Source organism: Moschus berezovskii, chromosome 20 (genome assembly GCF_049115385.1).
Source record: "Moschus berezovskii isolate FMDL1 chromosome 20, NW_MosBer_1.0, whole genome shotgun sequence".
Taxonomy (NCBI): Eukaryota; Metazoa; Chordata; class Mammalia; order Artiodactyla; family Moschidae; genus Moschus; species Moschus berezovskii.
The window spans coordinates 41001327-41019503 of NC_142479.1; the positions used below are offsets into that span (position 1 = coordinate 41001327).

Below are 18177 nucleotides of genomic sequence, written 5' to 3' on the forward strand. Positions count from 1 at the left end.
CGTCTTGAGCCAGACAGCTCTGGGGGTGGGGAGGGTGTCAGTGGCAGGAATGGCTCGATCCTCGGGCCTGGACACTTTGCTGGAGTCATAGTTTGCGGCCTGTGGGTCAGTTTGCCTGTGATCGATGTGCAAAGCAGGGACGTCTCATCCATCCTGCTTGGATCACGTGCCAGTCTCTTTGGTGAGGGAGGACAGGACCCCCAATGAAAGAGCCTTTCCCTCTCCCCCAGACCGAATTCAATGTTCCCAAAGTGAGGGCTACTCTCAGTGAAGAAGAGACAGTCCCGGGCAGCCCCAAATGCCCGCATCCGCTCTGCATCCACGTTCTCTTTCTCTCCTCTGAGCCCTTCATTCCCTTGTCCTTCGGTGTCTGCCTGGAACTCGGCTTGCTCTCCCCTCCTTCAACTTCCCCTTTCTCCTGTTGCCATTCCTTCTTCTGTTAATGGGCTTCCCTGGTTGCTCAGGGATAAAGAATCTACCAGCCAATGCAGGAGACAAGGGTTCAATCCCTGGATCGGGACGATCCCCTGGAGATGGAAATGGCAGCCCACTCCAGTATTCTTGCCTGGGAAATCCCATGGACAGAGGAGCCTGGCAGGTTACAGTCCATGGGGTCGCAAAGAATCGGACACCCCTGAGCACACACACACTTCTGTTAATGGATCAGGGGTTCTCCAGGCACCAGATCAGAAGCTTGGAATTGACTCTGTGTACCCCTTCCTGCAAAGATGGGCTCGATAAAGGACAGAAATGGTATGGACCTAACAGAAGCAGAAGATATTAAGAAGAGGTGGCAGGAATACACAGAAGAACTGTACAAAAAAGATCTTCACGACCAAGATAGTCACGATAATGTGATCACTGACCTAGAGCCAGACATCTTGGAATGTGAAGTCAAGTGGGCCTTAGAAAGCATCACTACGAACAAAGCTAGTGGAGGTGATGGAATTCCAGTTGAGCTATTTCAAGTCTTGAAAGATGATGCTGTGAAAGTGCTGCACTCAATATGCCAGCAGATTTGGAAAACTCAGCAGTGGCCACAGGACTGGAAGAGGTCAGTCTTCATTCCAATCCCAAAGAAAGGCAATGCCAAAGAATGCTCAAACTACCGCACAATTGCACTCATCTCACACGCTAGTAAAGTCATGCTCAAAATTCTCCAAGCCAGGCTTCAGCAGTATGTAAACCGTGAACTTCCAGATGTTCAAGCAGGGTTTAGAAAAGGCAGAGGCACCAGAGATCAAATTGCCAACATCTGCTGGATCATGGAGAAAGCAAGAGAGTTTCAGAAAAACATCTATTTCTGCTTCATTGACTATGCCAAAGCCTTTGACTGTGTGGATCACAATAAACTGTGGAACATTCTGAAAGAGATGGGAATCCCAGACCACCTGACCTGCCTCTTGAGAAACCTGTATGCAGGTCAGGAAGCAACAGTTAGAACTGGACATGGAACAACAGACTGGTTCCAAATAGGAAAAGGTGTACGTCAAGGTTGTATATTGTCACCTTGCTTATTTAACTTATATGCAGAGTACATCATGAGGAACACTGGGCTGGAAGAAGCACAAGCTGGAATCAAGATTGCTGGGAGAAATATCAATAACCTCAGATATGCAGATGACACTACCCTTATGGCAGAAAGTGAAGAGGAACTCAAAAGCCTCTTGATGAAAGTGAAAGAGGAGAGTGAAAAGGTTGGCTTGAAGCTCAACATTCAGAAAACAAAGATCATGGCATCTGGTCCCATCACTTCATGGGAAATAGATGGAAAAACAGTGGAAACAGTGTCAGACTTTGTTTTTTTGGGCTCCAAAATCACTGCAGATGCTGATTGCAGCCATGAAATTAAAAGACGCTTGCTCCTTGGAAGGAAAGTTATGACCAACCTTGATAGTATATTAAAAAGCAGAGACATTACTTTGCCGACCAAGGTCCGTCTAGTCAAGGCAATGGTTTTTCCCGTGGTCATGTATGGATGTGAGAGTTGGACTGTGAAGAAAGCTGATCGCCGAAGAATCGATGCTTTTGAACTGTGGTGTTGGAGAAGACTCTTGAGAGTCCCTTATACTGCAAGGAGATCCAACCAGTCCATTCTAAGGGAGATCAATCCTGGATGTTCATTGGAAGGACTGATGCTAAAGCTGAAACTCCAATACTTTGGCCACCTCATGAGACGAGTTGACTCACTGGAAAAGACTCTGATGCTGGGAAAGGTTGGGGGCGGGAGGAGAAGGGGACGACGGAGAATGAGATGGCTGGATGGCATCACCAACTCTGTGGACATGAGTTTGAGTGTACTCCGGGAGTTGGTGATGGACAGGGAGGCCTGGCGTGCTGTGATTCATGGGGTCGCGGAGAGTCGGACACGACTGAGCGACTGAACTGAACTGAACTGAACTGAACCCCTTCCTCTGTCTCCTCCCCTCCCCCATCAGCTGCTCAGTTATGAGCTGTGCACACAGGGTGTCACACAAGGTGTCTTGTCCCTCCCTCCTTTTTATTTTTTAAATATCTATTTATTTATTTGGCTGCACCAGATCTTGCAGCTCGTGGAATTGAATCTTTTAGTTGTGGTATATGGGAGTCTAGTTCCCTGACCAGGGATCGAACCAGGTGTCCTGCATCAGGAGCTCAGAGTCTTACTTATTGAACTCCCTGATTTTGGATGTCAGGTCTTGAAATCTACAAAAGGACACATTTCTGTTGTTTCAAGCCACTCATTTGTGGCCATTTATTACAGCCACAGTGGGACACTCATACGTAAGGGAATTCACAGAAGGATATAGTAGGACAGAGTGTGGTGGGAGGAGGCTGACGCATTCATTATTCTGAGATGCAAACCTGTTTTGTCTGAGAAAGATGATGTTCACGTGAAGACTGGCTCGCTGGAAAATATGTTCAGGAACGGTTTAGGAGGTGGGAGATAGTCAGATTTGGTGTGGGTGTGTTTGAAGTGATGACAGCCCATCCAAGTGAAATGTACAGGAAACATTTAGACACAGGGTTCCTAGAAGCATGGGGGTAAAGAATAGGTTTTTAACCCAGAGGTAATGGTTGGAGCTGGGGTAATATGTGTGAGTGTTCACCACGGTTCATGCTCTTTCAACACACACACACACACACACACACACACACACACCACACATTACCTCTGTCTCTTTCCTTTCTCTGTCATTCTCTCAGGGAATTGGGGAGATCCAGGGATTGAAGGTGCAGTAGATTATGGTAAGCAACATGGAAAGCCTGGTTCTGCGGGTCTAGTCCCAGAAAGGGATGCTGTGGACCCAGGGGGAGGTAGAGTCTCATTGGTCTGGATGCAGTGGAGTGATGAGAGGCATGGCTAATTTTGTTTCCTCCCCTCATTTCTTTGCAGCTTCAACCTGAAGCCAGGAAGCCCTCAGAGAACCTTCTGTCGCCATCAGCTCAGCTTTCTGTGGGCCAAAGCTTTGTGCAAAGCCACTTCCAAGCACAATATAGGTGAGAATGGGGTATGTTTAAAATGTGTTGCCTAAGGCTTCAGCAAACTTGTATGCTGGTAACCAGCCTCCCATTGCCCGGTTTAACCTGAGATTGTAAAACAACAGAAACCATAAGCTCCCTTGTCTCCCCCATTATTAATCACAGTTAAGCACTTACTCCTGTTGTTTCCAACCTTCAGTATTTCTTTCCTTTCTTGTTGGCTCCTGGGCCTCCCATCCCCTCTTGAAGGAGGGGTGTTGGTGAAGATGGTTCTATAAAACATGAATGTGAAGGCCTAGGATCTCTCCAGGCCATTGCTGAGAAGTGGGTGAGATCTTTCTCGTTTGTTCTTTATTACCAGAGAGCTGAGTTTAACCCATTATTTGGAGTTCAAGATTTTCCAGCATAATGAAGGATATAAAAAATATAAACTTATATAGACTCTGCCAGGCCCCCTTCTAGGTGCTGAGACTTGAGCTGTGAACACACCCCAGCCACTGTTCTTATTAACTAACATTCTGTTGGGGGTTGTTGTTGTTCAGACGCTAAGTCGTGTCCAACTCTTTGCAACCCGCATGGACTGTAGCACCCCAGGTTCCTCTGTCCTCCACTGTCTCCTGGAGTTTGCTCAAATTCATGTCCATTGAGTCAGTGATGGGACCTAACCATCTTGTCCTCTGTCATCCCCTTCTCCTGCCCTCAGTCTTTCCCAGCATCAAGTTCTTTTCCAGAGAGTCAGCTCTTCGCATCAGGTGGCCAAAGTATTGGAGCTTCAGCTTCAGCATCAGTCCTTCCAGTGAATATTCAAGGTTGATTTCCTTTAGGATTGACTGGTTTGATCTCCTTGCAGTCCAAGGGATTCTCAAGAGTCTTCTCTAGCATCACAGTTCAAAAGCATCTATTGGGGGAGGTGTTAGATGGTACACATATGTGCCTGCTAAGTCACTTCACTTGGGTCTGACTTTGTGTAATCCTTGGACTGTAGCTGGCCAGGCTCCTCTGTCCATGGGATTCTTCAGGCAAGAATACTGAAGTGGGTTGCCATGCCCTTCTCCAGGGGATCTTCCCAACCCAGGGATCAAACCCGCGTCTCTTACGTATCCTGCATTGGCAGGCAAGTTCTTTACCACTAGCGCCACCTGGGAAGGGACTTAATACACACATAATATTCAACAATCTGTGATAACAATGAATGAAATGATAACCTGGGAGGTTGGGAAGGCAGCCGACCTTAAATAAAGTGATCAGGTGAGGCTTATTTTCAGAGGGGACATTCGAACTGCGAACTGAGTGACAAGAAGCTGGCCATTCAGATACTTGGGGACAGGGTATTCCAGGCAGAAAAAGCAGCAAAGGGTCTGGGGTGGAGATGATCCAAGTTCAAGGAACAGAGAACTGCCAAGTAGTGAAGGGTGGGGAGAGGTGAGGCTGGAGAGGTGAACGGGCACCTGGTAGTGTGGGTTGTATGTAGCCTAAGGGCCATAGGAAACCACTTCGAAGTTTAAGGCAGCGTGTGGTCTAATTATCCATTTAAGAAATTGGCTGGTTGGGACTTCCCTGGCTGTTCAGTGGTTAAGAATCTGAGCTTCCACTGTACTTGGCACGAGTTCGATCCCTAATAGGGGATCTGATCCCACCTGCCATGGCCTGTGGCCAAAAAAACAAAGAAAGAAAGAAATTAGTTGTTTTGGTGATGAAGGGAGGCAGCACTGGAAGCTGGAATAGCAGCTGATGTGCTGTCCTCCCAGTGGGAGAATGATGGAGACTGGTAGTGATGGAGGTAGAGGGAAAAGGGTGAGTAGATGGGGAACTGGTTTGGGATGTAGAGTCAACAGGACTTGCCAGTGGGTTTAAGAGTAAGACGGGGGAGGGGGGGACCAAGGGAACTGTGAACATCTAGGGTGACTCCTGGGTTTTTACATAGTTGTATAACTGGCAGGTGCTTTGAAGGAAAAATTGGAGTTTTGAAGTGCATGTTATGAGTGTGAAAGAGGAAAAAAATCTCTTGTTTCCCTTTACATTACTTTCTTTTTTTTTTCTTTTCTTTTTGGCCACGCCCCCGCAGCATGTGGGATCTTAGCCGAGCTTAGAGTCCTAGTGTGGAGCTAGCACGTGGAGCTAAAAGTCCTCGTCCTGTGCTGAGTTCCTCTGACAACCAGCCCCCATCCTGTGGTTTTAGCATAAATTCAGGTGTGGTCGTACGGGGTATTTTTTATGAATAGCAAAAATGCTCATTTTACTTTTATTTCTGCTCTCATCACTTAGGAAATTCCAAGAGTTTTAGGAGCTCTGTGCCAGGAATATACATACTTTTCAACATAAATATATATTTCTTATTATAAATCACAGTGTCACAAGGTAAAAGGTGAGTTAGGGACAGATTCCTGAAGAAGTGACATTTGAGCTGATCCGATACTAAGGACCGTAAGCACCCTTTGAGTTGATTGCTATAGAAGGATAAGTAAGAAGCGAGATATTCATGCTAAAAAAAAAAGGATTGGTGACATCTAAAAGTAGCTGCTTTCTGCCTTCTGGTCCAGAGTAAAGAAAAAAAATATCGTTAGGGACATCCATCTAGGTTAGGGCTTTTGAGGTCTGAGCACTGGTTTTCTACAGCCATCAGTGGATGCCAGTTCCAGGCTGGAATCCCTGGGTGTGGTCCTTGCTGATCTGGACCCTCTTCAGTCTCCTTTCCTGGGGAGGGTGCCTTCTTCATGAAACCGAAAGCCGGAAGTGCCATTACGGGTTAGTCCAGAGGCCCCCTGCTCACTGAGATTCTCCCTGTATCTCCCCTTGCTCTCCCTTTTTTAGGGGGCTGAGGTTTTGCCTTTGGCTGGAGGAGGGACGGGAGAATAGTATTAGGGTGCTGGAGGTTGTAGGCTAGAGCAGGGGTACCCCATCCTCCGGGATCTAATCCCTGATGACCTGAGATGAAGCTGATGTAATAAGAATAGAAATAAAGTGAGTATGATGCACTTGAATCATTCCCAAACCATCCTTCCCCCTACCCCTTTCCCTTGGAAAAATTTTCTTCCACAAAATTCGTCCCTGGTGCCAAAAAGGACCAGGACCACTGGACTGAAGGACAAATAACTTGGTTATTCTACACAATTATTATCATGGCTTGAAAACATCTGCAAGTTTAATAGTCAAGGATTGTTGCAATGTTGGAGTTTTGGCTAGAGGAGGCAGTGTGTGTGTGTGTGAGTGTGTTCCTCTCTCCACGGCATTCATAGCTTTTGTTCACAGAAATCCTAATCTGGTTCCCATTACAGGTGGCATTCCCTTTTAGGCAGAGTATGTTTTACAAGTGTTTTTCAGATCACAGATTTGGAGAGGTGACATCTTGCTTGTGCATTGTCTTAATTACCGTTGCTGGTGTGAACATCCATCTCACCAGCCAGCGAGCAGGCGAAGCTGGCTAGGTGGGAGGTGTCAGATGGATATTCAGTGGCAGCGAGAGGCCAGGGTGTGATACGAGCAGTGTCGTTTCGGGGCATTTGTAACCCACGGAGAGCAGACAGCAGTTTTGAGTTCCAGCGGCAGATGAGAGGCTGGTTTTGGAACAGAAGCAATTGGACAGAGAGGATGAATAGCTTGGGGAAAATGGGCGAGTGAACAGTGAAGGGCATTGGGGTGATTTGCTGTCCTTTCTCCTGCGAGTGCCTGGGAGATGGTAGGATAGGACTGTGATGCACTGGAGGGGGTGGCAAGGACGAAAGGTCCCCTCCAGGCCACATCTGAGGTAGCTGGAGCCTTGTAACCTTGTAACCTCTGGAGTTTTCTGTGAAAGTGAGGCTACCCTCTCCCCCTGATCTGATGGTCATACTCATCATCCTCATTTCTCATCCTCTGAGGAACAGGTGGCTCTCACGTCCTCTCTCTGGTTTATTATGAACACAATATGCTTTCTTTATTCTTTAAATACAAAATTAGGTCATTCTATGTTTTTGCCAAACTATGCCTCTCTTGCTCCCTGCCAGAGATTCACGGCTCCATCGAAAGGTCGTGTCCCTGGATTGGTTGACTAGGGTGCATCTGCAAGAAAGATTCGGCCTCGCTTAGTTTTAGTAGATTTTTAAAAAATGAGTAAGTCAAAGAAAAGCATTCCGTCTCATTGGCCTGCTTAAATGTGAAACAGGTTTGGAAGGTTCCCAATGACAAAGTACATCTTTCAGGTCTATGTTATGCCACAGTGTGTGATGGGTGAGATTGGGAGGAGGGAGGGAGAGAAACAGGGTGGCAGAGGAGTCCCCACAAATATCAGGTCCCCCTGCTGGCTGGCGCTCTATGCCTGGTGCATCCTTTTTACTACAACATTGCCATGGTTTTCCCGAAGGGAAATTTACCAGAGGCAGAGAGTGATTGAACATTAAATACTCCGGTCTGTACTCTGGTCTGTTTTTTCTTTTTCAAAGATTTATTTATTTATTTGGCTGTGCTGGGTCTTGTTGCAGCGTGTGGCATATAGTTCCCTGACCAGAGAATGAACACACACCCACCCTCCTGCACTGGGAGCAGAGTCTTAGCCTTTGTAACACCAGGGAAATCCCCATACACATGATTATCCTTTTTCCTTTTTAAGAAATTGAGTTGAGAGCCACATAACATAAAATTAAGCGTTTTAAAGTTGTAGTTCAGCAGCATATACACCCACTATGTTGTGCAACCACTGATTTTTTTCTAGTTCGTAACCATTTTCATCACCCCCAAAAGAAAACCTGGTACTCATGAAGCAGCCACTCCCCAGGTCTCCCTCCTCTCATCACCTGGCAGCCACCAATCTGCATTCTCTCCCTGTGGCTTTACTCACTCTGGTATTTCTCTGGTATAAATTATGCAGCCTTTGGTGTCTGGCTTCTTTTACTCACATGATGTTATCAAGGTTCATTTATGTAGCAAGTGTGAGGACCTCAGGACTGAGTAATAATCCATTGCATGTCTGTAACGCATTCTGTTTACCCATTTATCCATTGATGGACACATGAGTTGTATCCACCCTTTGGCTATCGTGAATAACATTGTCTGAACCTTTGTGCACAAAGATATGAATACCTGTCTTCCATTCTTTGTGGTATAGCCCTAGCAGAGGAACTGCAATGGTGACTCTAACTCTTTGAGGAACTGCCCAACTGTTCAAGTTGCGATTCACCTTTAATGTGTATCCTCCACCCTCACAGATCTTCCTTGACCTGTCCCCACTGCCTGAAACAGAGCAACACCTTCGACCCTTTCCTGTGTGTGTCCCTGCCCATCCCTCTGCGCCAGACGAGGTACGTGAGCATCATGCTTGTGAACTTGACGTCCATCCTTTGGAACCTCTGGGCCCTGCAGCTGCAAAGTTCTCTTTTGCTGCTCAGCCAAGCCTTGCTTCTTGGGGACATCCAATGACCTAATGGGATGATTAACGTGAAAGGTTATGAGTTCCTTCTTCAGCTGAAGAAGGAATTGTAAACATGCTTTTGTTTATCAGCCCCATTGCCCGGCTTCCATCTTTGGCCCATTTAGAAGCTGGCATGGGCCAGTTGGTACCACTCAAACAGACAGAGGTGAGCCAGAGAAAACTTGTCATCCTCTGCTTTCCCCAGCTTTATTTCTAAATCCTTTTTCCTCTTGGGGAAGATGTAGGAAAAGGTTTATTTAAGGAGCAAAGGGAATGGAAAGGAGTTGTTGGGAGATATGAGAAAAAAAGGTAAAGAGGAGGTAGGATTAGGTAGGAGACATGATGAAGTTTGCCTCTGCAAAAAGAAGAAGCATGCAGCACAAGCATCCCAGAAGCCCAGGTCTTGGCAGGGACTGTTAAGGCCACCACCAACCACATGAAAGCTTAGTGAATTCCTATATGGGGCCTTTCTTCCCTGGGTTCCCCTGCTTTTCAAAATCTTTTCTCTTGCCTTCTGTCTGTTGATATCCTCCATCTTTAGGATGCGGTGAAGACTGATGGCTTTATAAAGCCTTTGCTGGCAACGGAACCCCCCTTCCTCCTCTGAATTCCTGTTCTGCTGATTGTCAATGCCATAAATATATTAATAACTGACTTATCCTGTCATCATTTGATGGCTACTGATAGATATGAGCTGTGATTCTTGGCCAGATGCAGCATAGCACAATGGTTAGGACCACTGACTCTGGGGCCAGACTGCCTGGGTTCAAGTCCGAGCTCTGCTAATTATTCATATGGATTAGATTATTACTGTAGTAGAGAACAGGAGAAATGGGAATTGGAGGGGTAAGCCCTGGTGTGCTGGTGGGTGTAGCAGACAGTGGAACTAGAGAGAGTCCTGAGAAGTTGGGGAGCAAAAGGTCTGTACTCCATCACAAGGGAGAAAGAACTTCAGAAGGAAAAGGGAAGCCTTGTCAGTAGTGTTGAGTTGTCCTGGAGGGAGAAGCTTGACTGCTGTACTTTTCAGACTTCAAAGTTTCTTTTTGCTTTAGATTATGTACTTAGCAAATAGAACCTTGAGACCATAGGTCGGAACAGAGGGTCCCTGACTTAACAATGGTTCAGTGTACAATATTTTGATTTTACAATGGTATGAAAGTGATGTGCATTCAGTAGGAACTGCACTTTGCATTTTGAATTTTGCTCTTTTCCCAGCCAAGCAATGTGAGGTATGGTCCTCTCTGGGCAGGGCAGCACCACAGTTCCCAGTCCAGCCTGGTGATCACGAGGGTAAACAAACATACACTTAAAACCGCTCTGTTTTTCACCTTCTGCACAGTATTCAGTAAATTACAGGGGCAATTCAAAACTTTACTATGTTAGATGATTTGCCCACCTGTGGGCAAATGTAAGTGTTCTGAGAATGTTTAAGGTGGGGAGGGCTAAGCTATGATATTTGAAAGGTGTATTAAATGCATTTTCGACTTAAGATACTTTAAGTTACAATGACGTAATCCCATCGTAAGTTGAGGAAGACCTGTGTTGTGATTCTTGATCAAATATCTTTTATTTATAAGTCGCTGGAAAAGTGCATGCAGCTGAGACCCTTGGGGAATTGGCTCTCCACTGCCACCTGGTGACAACGTACTTAAAGGGCAATGACCCGACCAGGAAGCAAAGATTTGCCCAAGTGCTAAACTTGTTCTAGTGTCAGTGATGTTGGTGACAGCCCATGTCCGTCCTTTAAAGATGTGGCCTCCTTCCTATTTTCCAGATTCTTGAGTGTCACCTTGGTCTTCCCCTCCAAGAGCCAGCGGTTCCTGCGCGTTGGCCTGGCTGTGCCGATTCTGAGCACAGTGGCAGCCCTGAGGAAGATGGTTGCAGAGGAAGGCGGCATCTCTCCAGAGGAGGTGTGATGGGGGACTTGGGCATGGGATGAGGGATGCTAACTGCACCAGCTCTCTAGGCTATTTAGGCTAATTTTTGGCTCTCAGTGACTTCAGTGTGACTCATGAGTTACTGTTTGATTAATAGTCCCTGGTGTCTGTGATGACTGGGCCTAGACCGCTCCCTACTTTTTCACAGAATAACACGGAAAGGAAATCACCTTTGTCTTCCAAAAAGGTGACGATAATGACGATCATCATCCTTTCAACAATAGCTGACTCTCAGTAGTGCTGATTAAGTGCTGAGCACCACTCTATGAACTTTGTAGCTAATTTGCTCCCCACCATCATCCTGTGAGGCAGTTATTACAATTATCCTCATTTTACCAGTGAGCACTGGGCAAGTGTGACACAAGGTCAGTGACTGGGCCAGGATTTCAATGCAGATAGTGATTTCAGAACCTGAGCCACTATTCTATATTTTCACTCCTGAGAATATAAACCAGGAGACTGAAGAGGAACTTGGGATGAGTACATGAGAGAGGTGATTTGGGGACAGTGGGATGGGTGTGCTCCAGTTTTTTTTTTTAAGTGTCTTGGTAAAGAGTTTGGATTCACTGTGACTTTGGTGGAGAGACCCATAATAGGGTTCCCCATGAAAGGACAGGGTAGAAGGGATGGTGGTGAAAAGCAACAAGGGAAGGGCCCAAAATGGGGTTCTAATTGTGATTCAGTCCCTTTCTAGTTTTCAGACCTTGGACAAAGTAATTAGTCCCCTATTTCTTTCTTTAGTTTTTTTTTTTTTTTTGCCACACTGTGTAGCATGTGGGCTCTTAGTTCCTGACCAGGGCTCATACCCATGCCTCCTGTCTTGGGAGCACAGAGCCTTAACCACTGGACCTCCAGGGAAGTTCTGGTCCTCTTTCTTTAACTGTAAAATGGAAATTTTATACTTCCATTGGTGTAAAATTGGTGACCTGGTGACCTCATGAGATTTTTTTTTCTAATTAAGGAATATTTTTAACCTTTTCATTACAGAAGGAAATGGATATAAGAAAGTGTCCATCTTAAGGTTATAACTTGTTGAGTTTTTACATGTTACATCTGTGGTTACATCTGTGTAACCACTATAACAGAACCTTTCTATCACCTCAGTGGGCTCCTTCCTGCTTCTCCCCAATCAATTCTTCTGACTTTTCTCACTATTTTAATAAAGATCTCAGTTGAAGGAAAAGATGTGTGTCTGTGTGCTCAGTTGTCATTTTTTCCACACTTCAGGGGACAGAGTTGGATCTGGGGGCAGCCAGGACCCTCAAAGCAGTAGTCACCCATCTCCTCCACTATAAAGCCAGCCTTTTCCGCTCACCTCAGTGTTCCATAAAAATATTTTCCATGTATGATACAATGTGAAAAAAGTTGGCAATACTAGTTACAAATTTTTAAAGTGGAGATTGTTTAGTGGGAAACACTCTCAATTTTCGTTTATCTGAAGTAGGCTTCGTTTTAGGCTCATTCTGTCAGGATAGTTTAGCTGGGTGTAAAACTTTAGCTTTTCAATTTTCTTCTCCCCAGTCTTCCTTTGGCAGTTTGGTATTCTGTTGTTGCAGTTGAGGTCCAAGTCTGTGTTAGTCTGACTGTTGCACCTAGTGTTTTATTACTAAAAATAAGTAACCACTCGGAAGGAAAATGTAAAAGAGAGGTTTCAGGCAATTGGTCATATTTAGACTGCTTCTTTGTTAAGTTCCCTTTGAGTAACAAAAGGGAAAATGATCCTTTTCATTCCAGGTGATCTTGGTTGAACTGTACCCCAGTGGACTCCAGCGGTCTTTCTTTGATGAAGAGGACCTGAATACTATTGCAGAAGGAGATAATGTCTATGCCTTCCAAGCTCCCCCATCACCTGGGCAGGAGATGCTCTCAGGTACAGTGGTGCTTTGCAAAATTTTATCTGGATATTATGAATTATAGGTTTGAGAGAATACCTATTGGGTGCTAAGGCATAAGACATTCAGTTTTAGTACTGGAAATATCAGGCTTATTTTCTCTGATATTTGTTTTACAGATGATTCATTATTAAAAATCAATCAACTAATAATTCTCAAAACTTTAGTATCAGAATCATCTGGAGAGCTTGTTTAAGCAGATTTCTGAACTCTACCCACAGGGCTTTTGACTCAGAAGGCCAGGGGTGGGGCCTGAGAAATTACTTGTCTGGTAAACTCTGGTGATAATGGTCCTGGGGCCACGTTTTGAGAACCACTATTCAGAATGGGACTTCCCTTGTGGTTCAGACGGTAAAGCATCTGCCTACAATGCAGGAGACCTGGGTTTGATCCCTGGGTCGGGAAGATCCTCTGGAGAAGGAAATGGCAACCCACTCCAGTACTGTTGCCTGGAAAATCCCATGGATGAAGGAGCCTGGTAGGCTACAGTTCATGGGGTCGCAAAGAGTCAGACACAGCTGAGCAACTCACTTTGATTCAGAATGGGTGCTGGAGTAATCTTTGTCTTCAGGAGTCTTATGGTTCAAGGTCAGTGCTTGAAGTAAAACTGTTATAGCAGCCTAGGTGTGCATCGATAGATGAATGGATAAAGAAGCTGTGGTACACACACACAATGGAATATTCAGTTCAGTTCAGTTGCTTAGTCGTGTCCGACTCTTTGCGTCCCCATGAACCACAGCATGCCAGGCCTCCCTGTCCATCACCAACTCCTGGAGTTCACTCAGACTCATGTCCATCGAGTCGGTGATGCCATCCAGCCATCTCATTCTCTGTCGTCCCTGTCTCCTCCCACCCCCAATCCCTCCTAGCATCAGACTCTTTTCCAGTGAGTCAACTCGTCGCATGAGGTGGCTAAAGTATTGGAGTTTCAGCTTTAGCATCAGTCCTTCCAATGAACGCCCAGGGTTGATCTCCTTTAGAATGGACTGGTTGGATCTCCTTGCAGTCCAAGGGACTCTCAAGAGTCTTCTCCAGCACCACAGTTCAAAAGCATCAATTCTTCGGCGCTCAGCTTTCTTCACAGTCCAGCTCTCATATCCATACATGACCACGGGAAAAACCATAGCCTTGACTAGACAGACCTTGGTTGGCAAAGTAATGTCTCTGCTTTTTAATATGCTATCTAGGCTGGTCATAACTTTCCTTCCAAGGAGTAAGCGTCTTTTAATTTCATGGTTGCAATCAGCATCTGCAGTGATTTTGGAGTCCAAAAAAATAAAGTCTGACACTGTTTCCACTGTTTCCCCATCTATTTCCCATGAAGTGATGGGACCAGATGCCATGATCTTCGTTTTCTGAATGTTGAGCTTCAAACCAACCTTTCACTCTCCTCTTTCACTTTCATCAAGAGGCCTTTGAGTTCCTCTTCACTTTCTGCCATAAGGGTGGTGTCATCTGCATATCTGAGGTTATTGATATTTCTCCTGGCAATCTTGATTCCAGCTTGTGCTTCTTCCAGCCCAGCATTCTTCATGATGTACTCTGCATATAAGTTAAATAAGCAGGGTGGCAATATACAACCTTGACGTACTCCTTTTCCTATTTGGAACCAGTCTGTTGTTCCATGTCCAGTTCTAACTGTTGCTTCCTGACCTGCATACAGGTTTCTCAAGAGGCAGGTCAGGTGGTCTGGTATTCCCATCTCTTTCAGAATTTTCCACAGTTTATTGTAATCCACACAGTCAAAGGCTTTGGCATAGTCAATGAAGCAGAAATAGATGTTTTTCTGGAACTCTGTTGCTTTCTCCATGATCTAGCGGATGTTGGCAATTTGATCTCTGGTTCCTCTGCCTTTTCTAAAACCTGCTTGAACATCTGGAAGTTCACGATTCACATATTGCTGAATATTACTAAGCCATAAAAAGGAACACATTTGAGTCAGTTCTAATGAGGTGGATGAAACTAAAACCTATTATATAGAGTGAAGTAAGTCAGAAAGAGAAAGATAAGTATCGTATTCTAATGCATATATACAGAATCTAGAAAAATGGTACTGAAGAATTTATTTACAGGGCAACAGTGAAGAAAGAGACATAGAGAATAGACTTATGGACGTGGGGAGAGGGGAGGAGAGGGTGAGATGTATCGACAGAGTAACATGGAAACTTACATTACCATATGTAAAATAGGTAGTCAACAGGAATTTGTTGTATGGCTCAGGAAGCTGAAACAGGGGCTCTGTATCAACCTAGAAGGATGGGATGGGGAAGGAGATGGGAAGGAGGTTCAGAAGGGAGGAGATAAATTTATATATGGCTGATTCATGTTGAGTTGAGGTTTGACAGAAAATAACAAAATTCTGTTAAGCAATTATCCTTCAGTAAAAAATAAATTAATAAAAAACTTATAAACTGGAGTAGTAGATGGTCAAATAGGTTAGTAAATGACATTTTGTCAACAGTCTCACTTCCCTGTGTTTAATTTTCCTAAACTTTGGATAGGCAAAGATGGTCAGTTTCTGACAGCCTTTCATTGTAGGTCAGTATATATTTTGGTCCAATTAACCAGTCAAGAAGACTCAGAGCACCTTGCGCCAGTGTTACCATGTACCACAGATAAATTCTCTGCCCCAGGCTGTATCCTTGGCCAGCCTAGGTGGCAGACTGGCTGTGGGAACCAAGTATCTGTAATCACTCTGAGTCACTGGAGAGACTCTGGGCGTGGAACCTGGAACAAAACATTGACAGGCCCTGATTACGTGATAACTCAGTGAAACAAGCCCTCATTTCAAATTTAATCACAGGTCACATGTCTATGCCTTAAAAGTAAAATTTAAGAGCTGATTGGAAATTGAGGATGGCCCAATTCTTCTACTTTCTCAATGACAAAGATTTTTGCATTCCCTCTGTTCTTCTTATGTTGGCTTTCTAAGAGAGCAGAAACTCTCCAGCTCTCTGATCAAAGCATACAAGCAAACAAAATCATTTTGGTGTATTTTTCAGATTGGCTTTGAAAAGTGTTGATTAAAATGTCTATATTTTAAAATTGGCTGAACACAGCGGCAAGTTCACTACCGTGTAGATCCTCTTGTTGCACCAGGTGTCCAGTGGCACATGTGCCATGAACTTTGATATTGCTTTCCCTGAAGCCCTCCAGTGTTGTCCATGGGTGGTTAATTAATGGATGCTCAAACAGAAGAGGGGCTAGAAGCCAGCATTCTGATACAGCATAGTAGCTCCTTTAAGAACACAAATGTAATTCTTGATCTTCAGCTCGTCCATCTGGTCTGCTGGTCTCCCCGCGCTTGGCAGCCCGTGAGGGTCAGCGATTATCCCTGCCTGTCCACAACGAGACCACGGTGCTAATCCTCTTCTGTAATTTGGTGGGCTCGGGGCAGCAGGCCAGCAGGTATGTTTAACTTTGTCTTTCTTTCACATGATTTCTGGGGTGTGTCAACATGTACTTGGAATTTGGGCTGGAATAATTCTAATTTGAAAAAGATTAAATATCCATTCTTAAGGTTGATCCGCAAAGAGTAGGGTGTAAGGTGCTTGCTGATCAAGAGGATCAGAAGTGATGGCCCTCAGCAGATGGCTAACACCATCCTTAACAATTAAGTATCAGAGGTTTTTCTATCGGTTTTAGGAACAATGATAACTGCTTTCATCACTATTTTTTTTTAAGTTTTTTTTTTTTTTTTAAATTGGCTGTGGTACATGGTATGTGGGATCCAGTTGAGTGAAGCCAATGAGTAGAGTCAACACTGTTGACGCTTGGGTATTGTTGGTTTTTGTTTTGCTGAAATAACCTCATATACTTGGATTTCCAGGTTTGGGCCTCCTTTCTTAGTAAGGGAAGACAGAGCCATCTCATGGATCCAGCTCCAGCAGTGCATTCTCAGCAAAGTCCGATACCTCATGAAGAGCGAGGTACCCATACAGGTCAGTGTGTATGTGTGTGTGTGTGTGTTGTGTGTGGGGGGGTAGGAATTTAGGGAGTGACAAGAATTTGGCATCAATGACAGAATTCACATTGTCATATCAAACAACTTTAATTTTTATGCAAGAAACGTCACCAATTTATGACCTGTGCCGTTCTTCTCTTTGTCACATTACCAAAGACCTTTCATAGATGGAGAGCTTTTGCTTGTTAAATCTTTCGAAACACCATTGGGGCCTTCCCTGGTGATTCAGTGTCTAAGAGTCCATTCTCCCAATGCAGGGGGCAACAGGTTCTATCCCTGGTCAGGAAACTAGATCCTACATGCCACAACTAATTGTTCCCATGATGGAGCTGAAGATCTAGCATGCCTCAACCAGGAGAAAAGATCCCAGAATTGAGACACAGTGCAGTCAAACAAATAAATATTTTTTTTAAAAACTGGAAGAAAGAGTGTAATTTACATCATTCATTGAGGCTTCCCATAGTTCTTCCTGGAGGGAAACTTACTGTAAAACACTCATGTAGACATTTGAACCAAAAGTTTCAATGGACTTGCGTCCTGTTGCTCTCCACCTAAAACTATCATAACATTGTTAATCGGCTATGCTCCAACATATAAAAAGAAATGAAAAAACAGTTTTAAGGGACTTGAAGTTTTACTTCTGTGGAAAACTAAAATTGATGTTTATGTCCAAATATGAGAATGTAGATATTCAAATAATTTTGTCCAATTTTTGAAAAACACATGAAAAACTCCAAGAAGGAACACCTTTATGCCTTGCTCATTTATTGATTCTCAGACTGGTTCAGTTCAGTCGCTCAGTCATGTCCAACTCTTTGCAACCCCATGAACTGCAGCACACCAGGCTTCCCTGTCCATCACCAACTCCCAGATCCTACTCAAACTCATGTCCATTGAGTCGGTGGTGCCATCCAACCATCTCATCCTCTGTAATCCCCTTCTCCTCCTGCCTTCAATCTTTCCCAGCATCAGGATCTTTTCCAGTGAGTTGGTTCTTCGCATCAGGTGGCCGAAGTATTGGAGTTTCCGCTTCAGCAGCAGTCCTTCCAATGAATATTTAGGACTGATTTCCTTTAGGATGGACTGGTTGGATCTCCGTGCAGTCCAAGGGACTCTCAAGAGTCTTCTCCAACACCACGGTTCAAAAACATCTATTCTTCAGCACTCAGCTTTCTTTATAGTCCAACTCTCATATTCATACATGACTACTGAAAAGACCATAACTTTGACTAGATGGACCTTTGTTGGCAAAGTAATGTCTCTGCTTTTTAATGTGCTGTCTAGGTTGGTCATAGCTTTTCTTCCAAGGAGCAAGCATCTTTTAATTTCATGGCTGCAGTCACCATCTGCAGTGATTTTGGAGCCCCCAAAATAAAGTCTGTTACTGTTTCCACTGTTTCTCTATTTGCCATGAAGTAATGGGACCAGATGCCATGATCTTCTTTTTCTGAATGTTGAGCTTAAGCCAACTTTTTAATTCTCCTCTTTCACTTTCATCAAGAGGCTCTTTAGTTCTCCTTCGCTTTCTGCCATAAGGGT

General features: G+C 44.6%; 1 protein-coding gene across 3 annotated transcripts in view; it reads left to right on the forward strand.

The window, feature by feature from the left end:
- The window catches only part of USP43 (ubiquitin specific peptidase 43), a 51631-nt gene that overhangs the window by 13241 nt on the left and 20213 nt on the right, over nt 1-18177 (forward strand). For 2 of the 3 annotated variants that reach the window (XM_055406992.2, XM_055407002.2), the window contains exons 3-8: nt 3377-3480; nt 8643-8735; nt 10620-10755; nt 12517-12652; nt 15947-16082; nt 16504-16615. In XM_055406992.2, coding sequence (XP_055262967.2) covers nt 3377-3480; nt 8643-8735; nt 10620-10755; nt 12517-12652; nt 15947-16082; nt 16504-16615 — 717 coding nt within the window. Of the gene's footprint in view, nt 1-3156; nt 3229-3376; nt 3481-8642; nt 8736-10619; nt 10756-12516; nt 12653-15946; nt 16083-16503; nt 16616-18177 lie in introns of those variants that run through there. The other variant, XM_055407010.2, reaches the window with a different exon arrangement.